At 61.5% G+C, this 15866-nt stretch overlaps 1 protein-coding gene across 1 annotated transcript; it reads left to right on the top strand.

Moving 5' to 3' along the window:
* Positions 1–1810: 1810 nt before the first annotated feature.
* MSANTD1 (Myb/SANT DNA binding domain containing 1) lies at positions 1811–11889 on the top strand. Its single transcript, XM_082391284.1, has 3 exons — positions 1811–5215; positions 8917–9192; positions 10585–11889. The coding sequence occupies exons 1-3, from the start codon at positions 4962–4964 to the stop codon at positions 10823–10825; spliced, it is 771 nt and encodes a 256-aa protein (XP_082247410.1). The 5' UTR covers positions 1811–4961; the 3' UTR covers positions 10826–11889.
* The last annotated feature ends 3977 nt before the right edge of the window (positions 11890–15866 follow it).

The following is a 15866-nucleotide window of genomic DNA, read 5'->3' as shown; positions in this document are numbered from 1 at the left end:
TGGGCGGCCCCGAGCCCGACCGTGGTGGGTGCCCAGAGAGACGGCCGAGCATGGGTGGACTGGCCCCTGCCTGTGGTCACGGCCGTGGGACCGCACACACCTGCAGACAGGGTGTCGGGATGTGTGCAGGCGCCGCAGGTGCGGGCAGTGTTGGCAGGAAGCTGCTTGGAGAGCATTGGGCTGCTGGGCCTCGTGGACGGGCCGCACGGGTTCGTTTCCACCTGAGTTGCTCTACGCGTTTGGGAAGGTCATGTCACCTCCGCAGGTGTGTCTCCTCTGCGACACACCCCCAGGGCCCCTTCAGCTCACCCTTCAGAGCTGCCTAAGCTCTACCCGCCCCTCCCTGGTCCAGGCGAGGCAGCCAGACCCTGGCCGGCACACCTGGTCCACCTGTTGTTTCCAGAAAGGAAATGTCCCCAGATCCCCTGGAAAGAAGCGACGGCATGTCCCCCGCTCGCCCTCCAGCCACCGCGCACAGGTGCCCTCGGTAAAGGGCAAGACTCCTCTTGCCTTCAGAGGAAGCCCTTGCTTCCTGGCCTGACACCTGAGAGCCCTTCTGGGTCTGGGGGTGCCCGGCCCAGCCTTGCCCCTCAGGGTAGCCTGGCCATGGGCCCAGGCGCCGCCGGACGGGGCATTCTGCCAGGGCCCGGGGCCCGTGGGCACAGGGTGGGCCCACTTTGTGGGGTCACCAGGGCTCTGGGGAAACCATGAGGGTGTCCTGCAGTTTCCACGCGCTTGGGGGCCTCAACAGCCTGGCTTCTCCACCTGGATGGCTCATCCCCACTGGCCTTCCAAGCAGGAAACCCGGGGCCCGGCACGGCCACGTCCTCCAGGGGCCTGACGCTCCCAGGCCTTCACCCTGCGCTGTGGAGGGGACGGACCACTGGCCAGGCCTCCACTCGCCCGGCCCAGGCGGTGCTCGGAGCCTGGCTGGCCCAGTGGAGCCGTCGGGTCGGGGTTGGCTTCTGCCTGCTGAGGCGGAGGACTGCAAGTTACGGGTCTGGGCTCCCGTGCGCGCGGGGAAAGGGTGGTGGTGCCGGCACGGTCGTCGCCGCCTGGCACCAGGGAGTCCATCCTCCCGCCCTGCCCTCCTTCAGCTCTGCTCTGCCCGCGCCCGGGCCTGGACCCATCTCGCCCACTCCCTGTGCTTCCCTGCCTCTGCCCAGCTGGGGAGTCTTCCTCGGCCAAACCCCTGCCTTCGGAGGCGGGCTCAGCTCACCGCTGCCTGCTCCCAGGAGGTGCTGGAGGCCCCTGAGGCCCCTTCCTGCCCTGAGCCCCCCGGGGGGAGGCGGAGGCCTGTGCCGAGGTTTGCAGCCCTGCCCAGCCGAGGGCATGCAGGGCCCACCTGTGGGGCCGCTGGGAGCTGGGCCTGCCCTCCCCTCCTGCCTGGCTCCTCCTTGTCCTTGGGCCGAAGGTGAGGGCTCTGCTTCAGGGAGCGTCCCCCGGGCCCCCCCTCTCCAGGGCTTCCGGTGCCCCTGAAACCTGAGAAGAGATGGTTGGAGCCCAGCCTTTTACCCTGACTCTCCTGGGCGTGTTGGCTGGGGGCCTAGCAGGGGGTGTAGATGCCTCCTCCGAGCCGCCTGGCTGCCAGGACCCTGAGCCCGGGCAGCGATGCCTGTGGGCCACAGCTGCCCCGCGGAGGCACTGGGACCCGCTGTCCTGGGGTGACCAGGCCGGGTGCCCTGGGGCAGCAGCTTTTCCTGATGACGATTCACCAGCCCCAGCCAGGCCAGCACACGGGCCTCTGCCCTCTCCCAAAGCTCCAAGGAGGGTTTGGGTGGGGGGAGGGAGGGGGCAGCGGGTAGGGGCCGCAGGGCCTTGGAGGTGCAGCCTCCAGCCGCATGTCTGGCGGTGGATACTTGTCCAGAGAGGACGACTCCTGTGCTCTTAGCCCCACTGTAGGTGAGGACGGGCTGGGGGGCGGGGACAGCCGAGTCACAACCCGAGTCGGTGGAGCTGGGTCTGAGACCCTGAGCCGGCTTTGCCTGCCTCTCCCTTGGCCCCCCTGCCCCTGGTGCTGGGATGCACTGAGTCAGCCCTGCTCTGCTCTTGGAGTCGTGGTTGAAGAAAGGTCCACCTGGAGGATGGTCAGGGTTGGCACAGGCTCTGGGGGACACAGAACCAGCGCTAGGGCCACTTGGTAGGTTGAACCCTTCATCTAGGGCGGGGCAGGGTGGGGGGTGGTTCCTGGAGGAGGTGGGCCTTCCGGTCACTCGTTCACTTGGCAAACACTACTGAATGCTCTGTGCCAGGTACCCAGGCCGGAGGAGTGCAGCAGTTGTCAGCCTTCCTGGGCGGTGCTGTGTGGTGTCCCTGTGTCCCCAGAGAGGGAGAGGCCTCCACCAGGAGCTGATGGCAGGGCCGGGCCCTGACCCAGGGACCCCTGCTGCCCTCCCCCTCTGCACCCCAAGTTCTGACTGCGGTGGGGGGAGGGAGCCCCAGCCAGCCCACCACATCCTGAGCACCTCCCCTCCTTCCGCCTAGGGCTTCAGCCCGCCTCGCAGGGTGTCAGAGGGCAAGCTCTGGGCACGCGGGTGCGGGGCGGGGGGCACCTGGGCAGAGACTCGGGGACGCCTCGCATCCCAGGCTCAGCTTCCCTGTCCTGGGACGGCTCAGGCCAAGATGCTCCTGTCGTAGTCAGGCCCGAGGAGGGCCCTCTGTCGAAGGTGGAGGTTTTCGGCCTGGACTTTGTGAGCCCTTCCCCCCGAGTTCAGGCCACCCCAGAACCCCAAGGATGCCAGGCAGGCTCACGGATGGGCACGCTGGCCTGTGGGCCTGGGGGTGGGGCGGGGGCACCACGTGGCCATCGCGGCCCGTCCAACAGGTGTGAGGGCTCTTGCTGGCAAGCCCCCTGCTTGAGTTTTACCTTCAAAATGTTCAGTCCCGACGCCTTAGGTGGCCCTTCTCTCTGCAGCCCCCGCAGGCTCCACCGCTCTGGTCTTCTGCCCGGCTAAGGCTTGGTTCCCTGGCCATCCTGGTGGGCGCTCAGCCCCTAGGCCCTGCCGAGGTGGCGGCCCATCCCCAGCCTGGCTCTCAGGCCCCGCTGTCCTGCCCTCCCCGTTACAGCCCCACCACCTCTCACTGCCCGTCCCGCACGTGCTCTGGGCCGGGCGGCCTTGCTGCCTCCCTTGGCCGGTCCTTCTGCAGAGCTCTCCTTCATCCTATGCTGCACCGCCCGGCTGGTGCTGGAGGTCAGTGTTGCTGTCCCCTGAGCCTCAGTCAAACACTGGCGGAGGCCTGCTGAGGGTGGGTGGCCGGGGACCCCAGCCAGTGCCAGGGGTTGCTTTGTCCAAGGTCAGCATTGGGGGGCCTCCCAGGAGAGCCAGGAAGCAGCGGGGCGTTTGCCCAGGACCATGGGCAGAGGAGGCGTGATGGCGTCCTTCACGAGGAGCCTGGCGGCCACTGCACAACACAAATCAAACCCAGCCCCGAGCCAGCCTGCCTGGGTTCAGAGCCCAGCTTGGCTCCTTGACCACAGCGTGACCTCACCTTTGTCCCTCAGGCTATTCATCTGGAAAATGGGAATAGCAGCAGTGCCAGCCTCCCTCACAAGAGTGCTGTGAGGATCAAAGTAGAAAACACAGACGTACCAGACATACTGCACTTAGAACAGTGCCCAGCGATCAGAGAGTGCTTGAATTCTTACTACTGTCGCCTTAGCAAGCGCCACAAAGCTGGAAGGCAGAAAATAAATGGCTGGCTCAAGGAAGGTCCAATTTGCAGGAGGGAAAAAGGGGAGAAGGACCAAAGTGTATTGAATAGGAAGACTTCAGAGAGGAGCTGATGCCAGAACAGGGTTTTGAAGAATGAGTAAGAGTTTGCCAGTAAGTCCGAAGGTGAAGTCTAGGCAACCTGCTGGAAAGGGAGGGGAGTTACCTGAGGTCGGTCCTTTGTTCATTCCTTTATTCAGCAAGGCTTCCCCAAGCCGTTTCCTGCGGGGTCCTGGCGTACAGGAGCAGCCCACCCAGCCAAGTGGACCGGGCAGGTCTGGGCGTGGATGGCGCTGATTGATGCAGGGCGGTCAGGGCTGCGGTGGGGCTGCCCGTGGTGGGAGGGGTCCACACCACCTGCTCCCAGCTGCTCTCTGGCCTCAAGCACTGTGCCGGCTCCTCAGCCCACCCCACGTCACCCAGGCCAGCAAGCATCCCGCCTGCAAGGAGGGGAGCAGGCAGACAGTGGCCGAGCCAGGGGTCTGCTCGGGGCCGGAGCCCTGCCCCCGCCCAGCCTGGTGGTGGTGGCATTTGTACCGTAAGTGTGAGCGTGTTGGCCGGAGGATGGCTGTGCGCAGGGCACGCAGGTGGGTGGGTGTTGGTGCACACGCACGTCTCTGCGGGTCCCCGAGAGTGTGTTCCTGTGTCATTCTCCCGGTCTGTCTGTCTCTGCTCCTCCCACCCCTCTGTGTGCCATCTCTCCTCCTCTGGGTCTCCCTCTTTGTTTGCCTATGTCTCCTCATTTGGTTGCACCCCAATCCCTTACCTGGGGCCCTCCCTGGGCCCCCGCCTGTGTGAGCCGGGGCGGGGCAGAGGCGGGGGCTGCGGCCTGGATCCCACCTCTCAAGAGCCCAGTCTGCCCAGCGGAGGTGCCTCGTTCGGTGGCCTGGGCCGGCCAGCCTGGCAACAGGGCTGGGGCTCCGGGCAGGGCCGGGAGCCTGGGCCGCCAGTTTTGGGTCTGGCTCACTCACTGCAATATTGATGGCCCGTCAGGGCAGCCCTGATTCCTGCGCTTTCAGTTAAAAGGTTTCTGTTGTTGTAGCTTATGCAGTTGCTCTGTTGCTATGGAAACGTGACATCAAAATGACGTTTCCCGTTTAAAAGCTTTTAACTAAATTCCTGCCTGTCAGATGTAGGCCCCATTTTGAGCGAGGAGCTGCCTTCCAGGAGCGGGGCTCCCGCCGCCGTGGTGCGCAGGCCCCACGCGGCCCGGCCCGAGCGCGCTCTGTAACCCCGCAGGTGCCCCCCGGCATGGCAGCGGCCGAGGTGCCCGGCTACCTCGTGTCCCCGCAGACAGAGAAGCACCGGCGGGCCCGCAACTGGACGGACGCGGAGATGCGCGGCCTCATGCTCGTCTGGGAGGAGTTCTTCGACGAGCTGAAGCAGACCAAGCGCAATGCCAAGGTGTACGAGAAGATGGCCAGCAAGCTGCTGGAGATGACCGGCGAGCGCCGGCTGGGCGAGGAGATCAAGATCAAGATCACCAACATGACCTTCCAGTACAGGTAGGCCCGCGGGCACCGCTCTCGCCACCACGGAGCCCCAGGGCGCCCCAGGCTCGCCGGGCAGGCGGTCCGCACAGGGACCCCCCCCCCCCCGCCCCGGCCGGGACATCCCCGGAGCTGAGTCAGGAAGGTGGGGGGTCCTGGCTTTGTGTAAGCGAGAGGGGACCTGCAGAAGCCGTGGGGGAGGGGAGGGGGGAAACCGAGGCACAGGAGGGCCGGGCTGGGGCTGACCCCGGCTCCTCGGGCCTCGGCCAGGGCACCACCCCCCAGGCCCGCGGGCGACTCCCACTCGGCCCCCCAGGCTTGGCTCTGCTCCCCAGGGTGGCGGGTGCTGCTGTGTGGGCGGGAAACCGAGGCCGGAGGAGGCTCAGCCGCCAGGCCCGCGAGCCGGCCTGTCCTGCCGCTCTGTCTTCTTCAGCATCCGCTGAGCCTGCTGTGAGCAAAGCACACCGCTGGCCTCAGGGCTGGGGCGGGGGCGTGGAGGGCTCACGCGGAGGCCCCGAGTGCCCAGGAGGGTCCGCTCCCCGGAGGAGGCCCCCTGCCCTGGCTGCCTTGGGAGGAGCCCGGTCAGGGCCAAGCACGCGGCTCCGGCAGGGGCAGCTCTGGCGTCCGGGACGGAGCCCTGTGGCCCCACGTGCCCAGCACCGTGGAGTGTGAGGCCAGGCCTATCTGCAGGGGGTCACGGTGAGGAGAGGGTCACAGGGAGGGCAAAGGTCAGAGGTGTGGAGTGGGTCAGGGCAGGTAAAGGTCAAGCAGGAGCTGGGCTCTAGGGGGAGAGTGGCACGGAGAGCACGGGCCCTGGGGGCGGCCTGGGCAGCCCCGAGAGCCTGTCAGTGTGCAGGGGGGTGGGAGGGTGCCGTCTAGGGGGCCGTGCAGGGACCCAGCTGGTCTCAGCCCAGGCCACCTTCTGGCCCTCCTAGTGGCCGCCGTGGGCAGGGGCACAGAGCTGGGTGTGGACGGGGCCCCGCAGGTTGGCCTCGGGCACCTTGAGCCACACCGTGGGTGAGAGGACCCTCACCCCGACTCCCACGCCCACCTCGAACAAGCAAGGAGAGACCTCACCCCTCCTGGCCTGTCGCTCCCGGCTCGTCTGGAGCCTGGGGACGTGCAGAGGCGCCCCAGGGCCCTGGGCAACCAGAGGCTATTTCAGTTGCATCCATTTAACTTTTTCTGGCCCTTGGAGGTCCTGAGCCTGGCCCGTCCGAAGGCCCATTTCTGACCCCCAGCTTGGCCCCCAGCCAGGCCCCAGGGCGGAAAACAGGCGGCTGCTGGGGTCCAAAGGCATCCGAGTCGCTTAGGTAAAGTCTGTCAGATTCCAGCCGCCGGCTCCTGGCGGGAGGGCCGAGTTGCATGTAGGCGCACCTGCCCCCCGCCCCCCGGTGAGGAGGGGGGCTGCGGAGGTGACGCAGGCTGTCTTACGGGGCTCCTGTCTGACTCCGTAGCTCCAGGGCCCTGACTGGTGTCTAGCCGGGTCATTCATTATTTATCCTGAAAGCTTCTTCAGAGTCCCAGGGGAGGGATTCTGTTCCATTCCTGGAAGAGGGATGTGGGCCCCAGAGGCCACAGGAGAAGAGGGTGTGGCTGAGCGGGCCCAGGGCCCCCTCGCAGACAGCACTTCACAGTTTAGGAAGCACTTGCACACCGTGGTACCTGTCAGCTCCCGTTCACCGATGGGGAAACCGAGGCCCAGAGCAGGAGAGGGACTTGCCCAAGGCCACACAGCCCCTCACAGGCCAACGCTTTGGCTGCATGACTGGTTCTTTCTCTCTCGCCCCGCCACCCAGAGCCTCCCACAGCAGAGACTTTGGTTATTTTTTCATGACAGCTTTTTTTTTTTTTTTAACAATCCTTGTGTATTTATTTATTTTTATTTTTTATTTTTTTGGCCTCACCACAGGGCTTGCGGGATCTCAGTTCCCCGACCGGGGATTGAACCCGTGCCCTCGGCAGTGAAAGCGCGGAGTCCTAACCGCTGGACCTCCAGGGAAGTCCCAAGACAGCTTTTTATATATTAAGATTGTCGGGGGAATTACCTGGCGGTCCAGCGGTTAGGACTTGGCGCTCTCACTGTCGCGGCCCGGGTTCAATCCCTGGTTGGGGCACTAGGATCCCGCAAGTCACTCAGTGCAACCGAAAAAAAAAAAAATGCTGGTTAAGGAAGCCTGGGGGTGGCCTGGTTCCGTGGGGGATGTTTTGTTGGCACACCGTTCAGGGGCTCCCCGTGCCGGGGCGGGCCTTTCCTCATTTCTCTGAGGAGTAAGCTGGCTTGAGTTGACAGAACAAGAGCTGGGGGGGCCTGCGGAGGGCCTGGAGGGGAGCCCAGGTGGGGGCCGGGCCCCGGGCACCATCGTCCACCCCCTGTGCCCATGTCCGTGTCGCCCTCCGCGGGATGGACGGTGGTCCGTGGTCAGGAAGACAGAGCGGCCTGCTCGTCCCCACGTGGCCTGTCCCTGGCTTCCTGCTGAGGACACTCTGCTTGAGGGCACGTCCCGCCTGGCCCGCCTCTACCTGCTGCCCTGAGCCACACACCTCCGCGGGGGGCGACTCTTTCAGGTGGTCAGCTCATTACCTCCAGCGGCCACACCCTGGCAGGGATCCCCTTGTCAGAGACAGAGACCATCTGGCCACGGGGCACTCTGTTGCTCAAAGGCCTCCCCACAGCGGGAAGAGCGAGGGGCAGGAACAAGGGGGCTGCAGGCTGAGGCTGGAGGCCCGGGAAACCCTGTGGCCTCTTTCCTGGCCTGGCTGGTGCTGCCCAGCTGTCTTGCAGCCGCCTCTCCCCATCCCTCACCTCCCAGGGGACAGCCAAGGCCCAGGGACCTTCAGGGTCTGTCTGCAGGGGTGGGGAGCAGGATGCAGGGCCTCGGATGGGCTCAGGCCCACAGTGGGCAGAGCTGTGCAGTGCAGACCCTGGGCCTGGGGCCCGAGTGGGGATGGGGGATGTCAGGCAGTGTGGGAAGGGACCCCATCCGGCCCAGCCCCGGTCCTCCTGGTACCTTCAGCTGAGAATGAAATCTGACAGCTTGCTGTTTGCCAGGCACCAGGCGTTGTCTTCTCAAATCTTCCCGAGAGTGACGGCCACGTGAGGAGCTTACTTTGATCATCCCCATTTTACTGATGTGAAAATGGAGGCTCAGAGAGGTTAATGGACCTGCTGATGGTCACACAGCAAAGCGATGGAGATGAGAGACAGACTCAGATGTGCTGGACACCGAGGCCTGTGCTCTTACCTTCTGAGCTTCTTGCTCCCCAGGGCGTCCTCTTTAGAAAAGCACGTTTATTATATGACCGTATTTTACGTTTGCATTACACATTATATTACGTTTTATTCCCATGTTGGTATTATACCATATATTTGATTATTGCCGGTTAACTTATTACAAAGCAGTATTTGTTCATTGCAGAGAGTTTAGAAATTCCAGAAAAGCAAAGAGAGGACGAATGAGCCCAAGGTCCCGGCACTCACACTGGGGCACGTGCATCCTTTCCAACATCCAAGGCGGTGTAGGTCCCGAGCCTGACTTCTTGCTGAGTCCCATGTCACCTTGGCCCTGGGGCCTGGCCGATTTTTCTGGGGAGTCCTGACTGCCACGTGGCTCCCCCAGGTCCGGAGCCCCCGAGTGCCCCTCCGCCGAGGGCCGGGCGAGGCAGGGCCGGGAGCAGCTGTTTCTCACCCTTGGCTCTTGTGTCTCTCGTTTCAGGAAATTAAAATGCATGACAGATAGCGAGTCCGTCCCGCCCGACTGGCCCTATTACCTAGCCATTGATAGGATTCTGGCCAAGGTCCCCGAGTCCTGTGATGGCAAACTGCCGGACGGCCAGCAGCCGGGGCCCTCCACGTCCCAGACCGAGGCGTCCCTGTCGCCGTCTGCTAAGTCCACCCCTCTGTACTTACCGTATAACCAGTGCTCCTACGAAGGCCGCTTCCAGGACGATGGCTCCGCCAGCTCCTCCAGCTTACTATCCCTTAAGTTCAGGTAGTGTGTGTGCTTCCCTCTCTTGCCTCCACACCAGCGGGGCAGGGGGCTGGGGGCCGCGAGGGGGCTGTCCTGGCGGCGGCATCCTCTGCCGGCCCGGGCCGGCCGCCGAAGCCTAGGCAGTGTGCACCAGCCCCCAGGGGCAGGGAGGCCAGAGACAGGAAGGCAGGTGGTTCCCGAAGCCTGGGCTGTCGTGTCCACAGACTGGGTGCATCTCCTGCTCCGTCACCGTTTAGCTGTGTGGAAAGTCCTTGATCTCTCTGGGCCTCAGCCTCCCTCTGTGAAATGGGGATAAATCAGGACCTTCTCCAAGGAGGGCTGGGGTTAGAGGCGAGCCCTCCCGCCTGCCCTCGGCTTCTGGCTCTTGCGCTCCCCCTACCCCAAGCAGACCGTGCCCTGGGGTCCCCTTCTCCCTGGCCTGGCCGGGCTGGCTGGTCTCTCAGCACCGGGGAGGGGGTATCAGGCTGAGCCTCCAGGGTGTCCTCGGAGCCTGGCTGCAGTGGGGGGACGCAGCCCCTCTGCCGTCTGCGGCGTCCTGCCAGGCCTGTGCTGACCTCGCCTCAAGATGCCCTCAGTCAGGCGTGCGGGAGACACACCCCTGTGGTGTGGGGGCCGGGGAGCCAGAGGAGGTGACGTTTGGGCTGGGCTTTCACGGGTGAATAGGAGTTGGCCGGGGGGGAGAGGACAGGAAGAGGATTTGAGCCGTGGCCCTGCCTCCCCTGAGCCCGGTCTCACGTCTGTCAGACAGGGGTAGGGTGGGGTGAGGAAGGCATCTCTGGGGGCCCCTCCAGTCTGACACCCCCAGTCTGGGGGGCTGCTGCTTGGTTTGTTCTCAGCAAAGACTCCAAACAGAAATGCCTTTGCTAGTGGCCAGGCCGAGTTGCAGGGAAGTCTGAGATTTACGGACAGTTGTTTCCATGGATTGAGCCCAGTTCCCACACTGACAGCTGCCCCGGGCGTTGCACCAGGACCGGGACGTGGGGCTGTTCTCCCTCTCGGGGCCAAGCTCTGCTCTCTGCCCCTGAGGTTGGCGCAGTCAACGATTCTGCACAGAAGCAGAGGGCCTGGGCTCGGGCACGGGCAGGGCCTTGGGGCCTGGTGGGGTTTGGCAGCTAGCTCCCTGCCCACCCGTGAGGGCCGGTTAGACCCGGGATGCCCCACCCCCGAGCAGAGAGCCCAGGGCATGCCCACCCAGCTCAGCGGGTTTAGGGGTGCTCTTGTGGCAGGGCCCCCCCACCTCCTAAGCCTGCCCCCCACCTCGTGGTGGGAGGGCCCGGCCCTCACGTGTGTGGATGGTGGCCCAGCTCCCCATGTGCCCGGTGGCGGCTGGGAGGGTCGGGCAGGGCCCGGGCTCTGCGGCCAGCTGTCCACACGCCGGCGCTGTCCTTCCAGGTCGGACGAGCGGCCCGTGAAGAAGCGCAAGGGACAGGGCGGCCACTTGCAGAGGAAGAAGCTGCGGCTGCTGGAGACGATGCTGGAGGAGCAGCGCCGGCTGAGCCGCGCCCTGGAGGAGACGTGCCGCGAGGTGCGCCGCGGGCTGGACCAGCACAGCCTCCTGCAGGCGCAGGGCCTGCAGCTGCAGGAGCGCATGATGAGCCTGCTGGAGAAGATCATCGCCAAGTCTGGGGTCTAGGCCGCCCGCCTGCCCCCCGCCGCTCCCGGTCGGGCCTTCCCTCCCAGCGGGCCGGGAGCCCCCAGAGCCTCGGTCTCCAGCATTAAAGCCCCCCGGACACGCGGCCGGGGCCCCGGGCTCACTGCAGGGTGGCTCCTGGGAAGAGCGTCCCGGAATCTGCTCTCCAGTATCGTCCCTGTCGACGGTACTCGGAACGGCTTTCGATGTTAAACGTGTCATTTTCATCACTGCCTGGAAGCGGAGGTCACGGTGCAGCCTTGGAGGGAGGCGGCAGGCGGTCCCTCCCAAGACGAAGCAGGTGGACGCAGCGCGGGGGCGGGTGTGTCCCCCTCCCTGGGTCTGCTGCGTCGGCCCCGAGAGCCTCGGACACCCGGGCCAACCCCAGAGGCCCGCACCGCCTTCAGCGGCCTTTTCATCTGTCCCCCCAGGACGTCGGGCATCCCGACGGCGCTGATAACAGCGGTGACCCTGCCCTGTTCCACCGTCTCTGCCCAGGGACGCGGCGGGGACGAGACGAGGCCCAGCCTCGGGGAGCTGACACTCGGGGGGCAGGCAGGCGAGTGAGTGGAGAAGCCGGGTGACAGCGGGTTGTGAAAGTGCTGGCAGGGCAGGGCCGGGCTGGACACGGGCACACATAGCCGGCAGCCATCCAGGAGCTGCCTCCCCGGGAGGGAGAGGGGCTGGGGGTGGGAGTGTCAGCACTGCAAGATCTGCCGGCAGGAAAACCCCTCCAGAGCCCCCCGCACCCCCCGTTCCTCCTGAGTCTCATCCGGGCCCAGGTGGCTGAAAGGAGGCACCACAGGAGAGCTGGGGGTTACGTTTTGTTCAGGGCCTCCCAGGGGACGTAGCCTGGGACGCCGCCACTCCGTAGCTCTGAGGACGCTCTTCCAAAAAAGTGGGGAGAAAGGAGCCTCTTGATATGTGACTTCTGGTAGGAGATATGGCAGTCAGGTCCCAGTAACAGGTCACAGCTAGTCACAAAGAGCAGACGTCTCAGTTAATGGCTGTAGCGCTTTTCTCTGTGTGGGAAGAACCGGATTCATTAAAACTCTTGCTGAGATACACGTCTGCCTGTCCGAGGGCCTGATTGTTTGTCCAAAGCACAGAGTACCCCGTCACGGTCTTCACGTCCTCTGTCTGCAGTGTGGAGGGCTTCGTCCTGTCTCCTTTTTTGCTGGGTGGGGGCCACGCCGTGTGGCGCGCGGGATCTTAGTTCCCCGACCAGGGGTCAAAGCCGCGCCCCCTGCGGTGGAAGCGCAGAGTCCTAACCACTGGACCGCCGGGGGAGTCCCCATCCTGTCGCCTTGATCCCCTCGCAGGGTGCACCGTGGCTCCACCCCCGTGCAGCCGGGTGACGAGCGGAAGCCCTCCGTTGCTCTCTGCTTTACAAGGAATGTCTGCTTCGCCCCTGAACTACAAGTTGCTGCCACACAACAGGGTTCTGGGGAGACACAGTGGGTGGGTTAGTGACAGGTGGCTTACGGGGTTGAAGAGCTCCTTCTGACTGTGGCTCAGCAGACTGTTAGGATTTCTTGTGGGGCTGCGGGGTGGGGAGTGGAAGCCGGGGCCCTGCGGGAGGCTGCCGCGGTCTCCCTGTGTGACAGCCACCGGCTCATCCGAACCTCCAGGGGCCCTTGAGGGCAGCCAGGCCGTAACCAGGGCTCTGCTGGTGTCAGAGCACTCCGGGTGAGCCAGGTGGTGTAGACACCTGTCTGCTGGAGGGAGGGGCTGGGTGTCCTGTGCAGCGCAGAGGGCGGGGCCGGGAGGGCACGACGGCCCACCGGGATCCCCTCGGAGAGCACGTGCTGTGGCCTCAAACCATTGCACTTTGGGACTGAAGAGGTGGTGTGTCTGGGGAATGTTTACCCGGCTCTGCAGCAGGGGTGGAGCCCTGCCACGTCAACCTGCAAGTATTCCCACGAGCCCCAGCTGCCAGGAGTGCCCTAACGGGTGTGTCCCGCCAGGAGTGCCCTAACGGGTGTGCCCAGCCGGGAGTGCCCTAACGGGTGTGCCCAGCCGGGAGTGCCCTAACGGGTGTGCCCCGCCGGGAGTGCCCTAACGGGTGTGTCCCGCCGGGAGTGCCCTAACGGGTGTGCCCAGCCGGGAGTGCCCTAACGGGTGTGTCCCGCCGGGAGTGCCCTAACGGGTGTGCCCAGCCGGGAGTGCCCTAACGGGTGTGCCCCGCCGGGAGTGCCCTAACGGGTGTGTCCCGCCGGGAGTGCCCTAACGGGTGTGCCCAGCCGGGAGTGCCCTAATGAGTGTGTCCCGCCGGGAGTGCCCTAACGGGTGTGCCCAGCCGGGAATCCCACATGGCTCCCATGTCCACCGCAGAGGCCCAGAGCCTGGAGGCGCCTCATGTTGAAGGCCTGTGTTTGGGGGCTGCCCTGGCGAATTTCTAGCTCTTAGACAAGGCACCAGCACGAGAGCTCACTCAACCAACGCTGGGCCCCGGCCAGGCTGGGCCTGAGAGGGTCTGGACTGAACCCCGACAGACAACCGTCCCCATCAGGGTGGTCATGCCCAGAAGCCCTCCAGGAGGGGCGGATCGAGTCATGTAGCAGAGTCTTCACCTTAAACATCTTTGCGTTCCTAGAATCAGGGTCATGAAGTATTCGTATTTCGGAAACTGCGAGGCCTCGGTTACAACGTGTAATTTTGCATTTTTGCATTTGTATTTAGAGGTAATTTGGTCTGTTTTCTTTTCCCTGCTCTCTCCATCAGAGTTTGTAATTAATGCCCCTTCTGCGTCCTCGATGGAATCAGCTTATCTCTGTCCTTGGTCTGGACAGAGCCATTTAAGGTCCAGCGGAACTCAGCTGAGAACCGCCCAGGTCGCGCCCTTCATAAACAATGTGTCTTTAGCCACTTTCCAATGTCTTCTACAGTTATGGGTCCGTTAAGGAAGGAAAAGTGGCGCTATCAGTAAATGCTAAGATATTTGATAAGATTCAGCAAAACAACATGTTAACACTGACAAGTAAAATCAAGAACCAGACAAATGTGCTCACTTTCACCATTATTATTTTGTTGTCTTGACATTTATCGCTAATGCATTAAGACAAACAAAATAAGCAGGATAAGAGACGAAATGAAGAAATTAAAAATACCTTTATTTTCAGATAATATTTTTATATACCCAGAAAACCGAAGTATAGAAAAGATCAAGAGCACTTTAAACTACCTTAAACCCGTTAAATATGAGGATGGAAAAATTCACAGTTATGATTCAAAGCTGTAGACTATCTACAAGTGAATTTAAGCAGAAAGGTATAGGATTATATGAAGAAAACTATTCAGTCTCATCAAACAATGTAAAACAGGCCTCCCGCCTTCTGAGATGGCCCAAACTCTGTCTGTGGAGCGTGCTTCTCCCGAGGCTGTTCTCCCCTTTTGAGACAGACTGCATTATGTCTATGGAATGTGGATCTCTCTAGATAACTCCACTTCTTACCTATCCAAAAAAAGAAAATTTAAAACAATATCTGAGCATGTGGAGAGGCTTAGCATTCTCCCAGAAACTCCAAAATATAATGTAATTATATTAATGTAATCCCAACTCTGCTCTCAATAACACTGCACTTCTTTGTTTTGAAATGGATGGAATTATTTTAAAATTCACATGAAAAAGGAATAGGGCAAAAGCTCCGAGACCGATGAAAGTGGGAAGACGTGCTCAGCTCCAGGAGGCATTGGGAAAATACGAAATTAAATGCGAACATGCATTTCACACTCGTGAGATGGGGAGAACGTCAAGAAACGAAGACTCGGACACGGCCGGTGGCCACATAAACTGATGCAACCGTTCCGAGGAGCCATCTGTCATTTCCTAGGAAAGCTCATCAGCCGGGCCGTTCCCACACGTGCCAGCCCAGGGCTGAGTTCTCAAACCGGGGCCTCAGGACCCCCATAAATAACACTCTTCAAAATTATTGAAGATGCCAAAGAGCTTTTCGTTTATGTGGGTTCTAACTGCCAATATTAATACCTGTTAGCTTACCTTACTAGAAATTAAACCTAAGATTTAAGAAATATTCACTGCAAAATAACAATAAACTCACTACAGTGGTAACCTAAGTAACAATTACATGGAAAATATGTTTTTCAAAACAAGAAGTTTTAGCGAGCAGAGTGGGATCATGTCACATTTCCTCAAATCTCTGGCTTCAGAGAGGTCAGCGTCCACTGTGGCACACGGCTTGGTTGGAAAACGTGAGAGAATCTGGGAAATCCAGACTCACATGGTTACACGTTTGGGAAAGAAAGGAAGGTTTAATAACATCTGCAGGTCACGGACGTTCTTCCTCGTGACGACACCCAAACTCAACAAGCGGTGGTCCCTCTCGGGCTGGTTGCAACGTGGAATCTGAAATCGTATCAATGAACTTTCCCTTCTGTCTTATTGGAATCCATCTGTCCGTCCTGCGCCTGGACCAGTCCTTATCCACACTTGTTCCTGTGACATCACACGCTGGGCATTTGGAAGATAACAGATCACCAAGCAATGCAGGTGACAGTCATGTATCAAAGTGTTACTTTTGTGAATATCACCATCAGTCTCAGCAGAAAAGTCTTTAGTTTGGTAAGTTGGAGAGCTTATGGTGACGGATGCAGGTTTTTCAAAATCCCAGTCTTTGCATGAAAGCTTGAATTTTATTATTGGTCACAAACGCTCCGTTTTCCTTGAAGGGACAGGCTCACTTTGTCGTTTTCAAGAAAATGTCTGCCAGGTCTGAATAATCAGAGCTTCTATCAGTCCTTCTTTCAAGTAAAAAGTTGTTGCATTAAAATGTGTGTGTATTTTTCAGCCAGCAACTCAAACAGCTGCACACGTGCTTTTCCCCAACCTCCCCTCAGGCCCGGAACTGAAGTCCTTTGTGTGTATCTGCCATTTGGTCACACGGCAGATTAAGCCGTGGACTCAAGGGCCAAGATTTGATAGAATTAACCCTTCTCCAGCAGGTGCTGCCTCTGAGGGCCCCAGGCAGCTTTCTGACACTGTCTTCTGGCGTGTTCCATTGGAACCGTGCTGGCCAGAACTCCT

The sequence above is a fragment of the Balaenoptera borealis genome (genome assembly GCF_965194805.1).
Source record: "Balaenoptera borealis genome assembly, chromosome: 4".
Taxonomy (NCBI): Eukaryota; Metazoa; Chordata; class Mammalia; order Artiodactyla; family Balaenopteridae; genus Balaenoptera; species Balaenoptera borealis.
The sequence above is the reverse complement of the archived record's forward strand: the minus strand, read 5'-3'. Positions and strand labels throughout refer to the sequence as shown.